Source organism: Vicia villosa, linkage group LG2 (assembly GCF_029867415.1).
Source record: "Vicia villosa cultivar HV-30 ecotype Madison, WI linkage group LG2, Vvil1.0, whole genome shotgun sequence".
Taxonomy (NCBI): Eukaryota; Viridiplantae; Streptophyta; class Magnoliopsida; order Fabales; family Fabaceae; genus Vicia; species Vicia villosa.
In genome coordinates, this window is record NC_081181.1 from 84,904,297 (window position 1) to 84,906,012 (window position 1,716).

A 1,716-nucleotide genomic window follows, 5' to 3' on the forward strand; every position below is an offset into this window, starting at 1 on the left:
TTCAATCAATCGATTATTTTAACACTCTTTTACCCTCACTATTATATTTCTTAGATGAACAAAGAGGTATTTATGAAAAAATTATGCAAGCTGTGGAGTCTCAGAATCCTGCAGTTTTCTTCCTTCATGGTTATGGTGGTACCGGAAAGACATATATGTGGAGAACACTCGCAGCAGCTTTAAGATCAAAACATGATATATGTTTAACTGTTGCAACTAGCGGTATAGCATCTTTGTTACTTCCAGGAGGTAGAACTGCACAATCAAAGTTCAGGATACCGGTATCAACTATGGATAATTCTACTTGCAAGGTTGAATTCAACGATGATGTTGCAGACATGCTATGACAGACAAAGCTTATAATATGGGATGAGGCACCAATGGCACATAAGTATGCAATAGAGTCGCTTGACAGAACTTTGAAAGATGTTATGAGTGCAAACAAAAATTCCAAGGATGTATTTGGTGGAAAGGTTGTTGTTTTCGGTGGTGATTTTAGACATATTTTACCAGTCGTCCCCAGAGGCAGTCATTCGGATATTGTACACTGTGCCATAAATGCATCTTACATATGGCATTCAGTTGAGGTATTAACATTGACAAGAAACATGCGGCGTCAAACAGGATCGACACAGACTGATAAAAATGAAATAGCATAGTTTTCAGATTGGCTTTTAAGAATAGGAGAGGGCCGAATATCTGAGCCTAATGACGGCACCGCCGAAATCGACATACCTCGAATGGACATGTCACCATCCCAATCACCATGGCCATTCAAACTGAATAGACGACAGTTCCCTATTATAGTTTCCTATTTTATGATAATCAACAAATCATAGGGACAGTCATTGGATAATGTCGGTTTGTACATACCAAGAGATGTATTTACACACGGTCAGATTTATGTTGCATTGTCAAGAGTAACAACAAAAAAGGGAATCAAAATACTGACACATGATGAAGAAAAGAAATTCAAGGGGAAAACTACAAATGTTGTGTATAAAGAGGTTTTTAACAATGTCTGAGTTTCAAACATTTATCTCAGTAATTCTGTAACAGCAGTAATATATATTACTAACAGCATTCTATGTTATACTACATTAATTTCATATATTAATAGAATCTTATGATGCGTTACTGTTAAAAAATATAACAACTAATTATATCTTCATATGTATGTTGTAATGTTTTATGGTACCTTTCTCATTTATATTATTAAGCCTCAATGTATGTATAGCTAAACATCTAAATACCAAAATCTTATATATTAATATAAAGATGGAGCTAAGTCCACCGGGGAATTACAAAATATTGATAGATAGATACTTATAACAAACTTTTACATCATTTTTCAATTTTTCAACATTGTTACAAGTATCTTCTTGCTGACGGGATCCTTAATGTTGAAACCCATAGAGTCTTCATCAAGCAGGCTCCTGTCCTTGGCAAATTTGTACCAACCACGCCCTAAGAATATCTGACCCTTTTCAGTACAATGAACTTCACATTCATACCTGACTTCCCTTTCCCAGTCGACCAAATCTACGAACCTTACTCCATTTAGCCAGCGACTTGCCACAACATGCTCAGGAATTTCCTACAATATTAATATAAAACAACATTAGATTGTCCTATTAAAGTTCCTAAGACAATAAGCCTAAAACGAAAAATAACTTACAAGAAGACATCACTGAGCCATCTTCCCATTCACCACAT

General features: G+C 35.4%; 1 protein-coding gene across 1 annotated transcript; it reads left to right on the forward strand.

The window, feature by feature from the left end:
• Positions 1-380: 380 nt before the first annotated feature.
• LOC131649504 (uncharacterized) lies at positions 381-1,025 on the forward strand. The gene is made up of 2 exons (XM_058919266.1): positions 381-587; positions 840-1,025. The coding sequence occupies exons 1-2, from the start codon at positions 381-383 to the stop codon at positions 1,023-1,025; spliced, it is 393 nt and encodes a 130-aa protein (XP_058775249.1).
• Positions 1,026-1,716: the final 691 nt, after the last annotated feature.

Excerpts from the sequence above, each read along its gene's own strand:
- LOC131649504 (XM_058919266.1), top strand. The coding sequence starts at position 381 with ATGGCACATAAGTATGCAATAGAGTCGCTTGACAGAACTTTGAAAGAT. Across the intron at positions 588-839 it reads ACATATGGCATTCAGTTGAG|GGACAGTCATTGGATAATGT; the intron begins GTATTAACATTG and ends AACAAATCATAG.